Raw genomic sequence first — 3,330 nt, 5'->3', positions numbered from 1 at the left:
GGGGAGATGGGCATTGCCAGAATTATGTAGCCCACTCGAACACTTGAATAGAGATTACATAGATTGGTTGCGAGCAGGGTCAGAAAGAAAGTCCAAGACTAGGAGGGGTTGGAAAAGACTGGGAAAATAAATTTAGATTTCTTAAAAGCAGAAATGCTGTGAGAAAGACATCACTTGATATGACAAGAGAAAATGTCCTGTACAACCCATGCTAGCATGGAAAGCAGACATTAAACGACGACGACGACGATGATGATAATGTCACAATACCTTGGCTTTGATTTCCCAACCTTTGTCAGCATTTATATTCTTCTTGATGTTGCTTTTCCAGTAACTGTCATTGATGAGTTAATATTTATACGTTGGGAAGGCAGCAGGCTGGCAGAAATCGTTCGGACGCCAGGTGGAATGCTGAGCGGTATTTTGTCTGTCTTCACGTCCTGAGTTCAAATTCCACTGAGATTGACTTTGCCTTTCATCCTTTCGGGGTCTATAAAGGAAGTACCAGTTGCATACTGGGGTCAATCTAATTGACTGCTCCCCCCCTTCCCACCTTGTGCCTAGAATAGAAAAGAATATTTATATGTTGGTATGGTTCTTATGTAACAGGTTTATTAAAAATTGCCATGGCAATTAATTAAAAGAAAAAAGTACTTACCCCCCTCCACCAAAATTTGTTATTTTAGATATTTTAAAATGTCCCTAACGAGGTAAATATTTTAGGATTGATTAATGAACATTTATATTTTATTTTGTTTTTGTAGAAGTTGGAGATTTCCTTGCTCTGGATTTAGGTGGCACAAACTTCCGTGTACTTCATATCAAACTTGATGGTCAAGACACTAAAATGGAAAGTAAAATATTTCTGATTCCTCAGAAGATTATGTCTGGAACTGGAGCCGAAGTAAGTAACATTTTCCTTTTCCCTTCTTTTTTTGTGTTTCATCTGATATTGTTTTTAAGTCCACTTTTCCATGCTTTTATGGACTGGAAGGAATTGGTTGGAGCAGCTTTTCTACAGCTGGATGCCCTTCCTGTCAGCAACCCTCACCTGTTTCCAAGGGAGGTAATAAACTCCACCCCCGTGGCCAGACATGTTTCATGGCAGACTGGAAACTACGACCATCATGTGGTAGGAAAGCAAGAGGGCACACACAACACCTATTAATATCTATGAATATACGACGGGCTTCCTTCAGTTTCCTTCCACCAGATGCACTCCCAAGGCTTTGGTCTTAGTCCAGGGCTATAGTGGAAAATGTTTACTCAAGGTTCTATGCAGTGGAACTAAACCTGAAACTTCATGGTTGGGAAGCAAACTTCTCAGTTGAACGAGGCACAGACATGGCTGTGTGGTTGAGTCATTTTAATCGTTATTTCTCCTCGTTAGTGTTGGATGTGTTCACAATCGATATAATCTAGATGAGGTTTCATTTCATGTCAGTCCCAGCCTCTTCTCTCTCTCATGCACCCTTTACAAACAGCTGGCACTTTTTCTTTTTGCTAAATTTAGTTTTACTTTTCTGAATTATGACAACAGGATTGATAGATATATGCATGTGTGTGTGTGTTTGTGTGTGTATGTTTGCTAAAAATAGAATATTTTTAGCAAACTCAAAGCTACTCACATGAAGATGTGCAGGTACACAGTGGTTGTTGGATTATATTAATGCAATAATGTGTAAAGTATGTGAAACACTTGGCAGTTACCAGAACAGAAACAATTGTAGTGATTTGGATTAAAGCCTGTTACATTTTTTGGTATGAATTCTGGAGATATCAACAGATTTTCGCATGTATTCCTTCTGTATGATAGCATATGGTAGCCGATACCTGTGGAGGAGCCTTGTAAAGCATGCTATCAGATTATTACATGTGTGTGTATTTGTTTCCTTTATTCACTCATGTTCAGTAAAACATAACTAACAATAATTGCAATTATTCAGATGAGTTGATGGCTATGGGCTGATTCCATCAGTGGTACCCAGCCATGTACATAATTAAAGTACTGTTTGTTGATTTGGAAGACAAATGTCTTTTTATTATTAATATTATTATTATTATTTTTATTATTATTATTATTTGTTAGCACGTTGGATGGAATGCTTAGCAGTATTTCACCCATTGCTGCATTTTGAGTTCAATTTTCACTGAAGTCAACCTTACTTCTCATCCTTATCTTTGCTAACCTACTTCTTTTTCGCTTTTCTTTTTCTTTAGCTCTTTGATCACATAGCAGATTGTATATATAAATTTGTCAAAGAGCAGCAGCTGTTGACACATTATTTACCTTTGGGCTTCACATTTTCATTTCCTTGTCGACAAGAAGGTCTTGATAGAGCAATTCTTACCACTTGGACGAAAGGATTTAAGTGTGAAGGAGTGGAGGGAGAAAATATTGTGGAATTATTACATGCTGCAATAAAACGGAAAGGAGTAAGTATTGTTATTATTATTATTAATAGTCCTCTCATGTAGACTCGTTTTTGATATTAACCCACCTGTGACCACCCCTCCTGGTTCTATGGTACAAACTTCCTGTTTTAAAGGGGTCTAAATTAAAACCTTTAATCAAAATTTTACCAAATTTATTAAGCTATTCGTTATTTTCAAAATTAATTGAAACAAATACTGTGTATTTCAACAGAAATATGGTAACAAAACGGTGTCAGGCTTTCTTTTGCAACTTAAAATATTTAATCACTTCAATTCCTTGGACATTATATATATTTTCTCTCTCTCCATCTCTCTCTCTCTCTGTGTATATATATATAATATATATATATATATATATATATATATATATATATATATAAATATCACTACACCCTTCCTTACATTTTATATGAATATGCCAGTGCCATCTGACTGGCACCTAATAAAAAAGCACCATTCAAGTGTTGGGCTTCATGGGGGCAGTGACAGGTGACCGACACCTTTGGCAATATACTGTGCTTGTGTAAGACCTGTCAAGCCAAGTGAGTCCAGGTCAATGGCACCTATGCTGGTGGCATTGAAAAAGCACCCTCTACGCTCTCGAAGTGGTTGGCATTAGGAAGGACATCTAGCCATAGAAACCTTGCCAAATCAGATCGGAACCTGATGCAGTTCCCTGGATTACCAGTTTTCAGTCAAACCATGATGGTTTGACTGAAAACTGCCAACATGGACGGCAGACGTTGAACGATGATCAAAAAATACCAAGGAGTTGGGTTAACCTCTCTTTCTTGTTATATTTTTTTGCATTTTTCTTTCTTTACAGAATGCTTTGAGGTCATTCATTTTTCATCCCCCCCCCCCCCGGAAGGAGTGGTTTTATTTATAGCAACT

At 37.4% G+C, this 3,330-nt stretch overlaps 1 protein-coding gene across 3 annotated transcripts in view; it reads left to right on the top strand.

Annotated features, from left to right (window-relative positions):
* The window catches only part of LOC106878013 (hexokinase-2), a 65,638-nt gene that overhangs the window by 50,129 nt on the left and 12,179 nt on the right, over positions 1-3,330 (top strand). For all 3 annotated transcript variants that reach the window (XM_014927093.2, XM_014927091.2, XM_014927090.2), the window contains 2 exons: positions 765-904; positions 2,221-2,436. In XM_014927093.2, the coding sequence (XP_014782579.1) occupies positions 765-904; positions 2,221-2,436 (356 nt within the window). The remainder of the gene's footprint in view (positions 1-764; positions 905-2,220; positions 2,437-3,330) is intronic.

The sequence above is a fragment of the Octopus bimaculoides genome, chromosome 14 (assembly GCF_001194135.2).
Source record: "Octopus bimaculoides isolate UCB-OBI-ISO-001 chromosome 14, ASM119413v2, whole genome shotgun sequence".
Taxonomy (NCBI): Eukaryota; Metazoa; Mollusca; class Cephalopoda; order Octopoda; family Octopodidae; genus Octopus; species Octopus bimaculoides.
The sequence above is the reverse complement of the archived record's forward strand: the minus strand, read 5'-3'. Positions and strand labels throughout refer to the sequence as shown.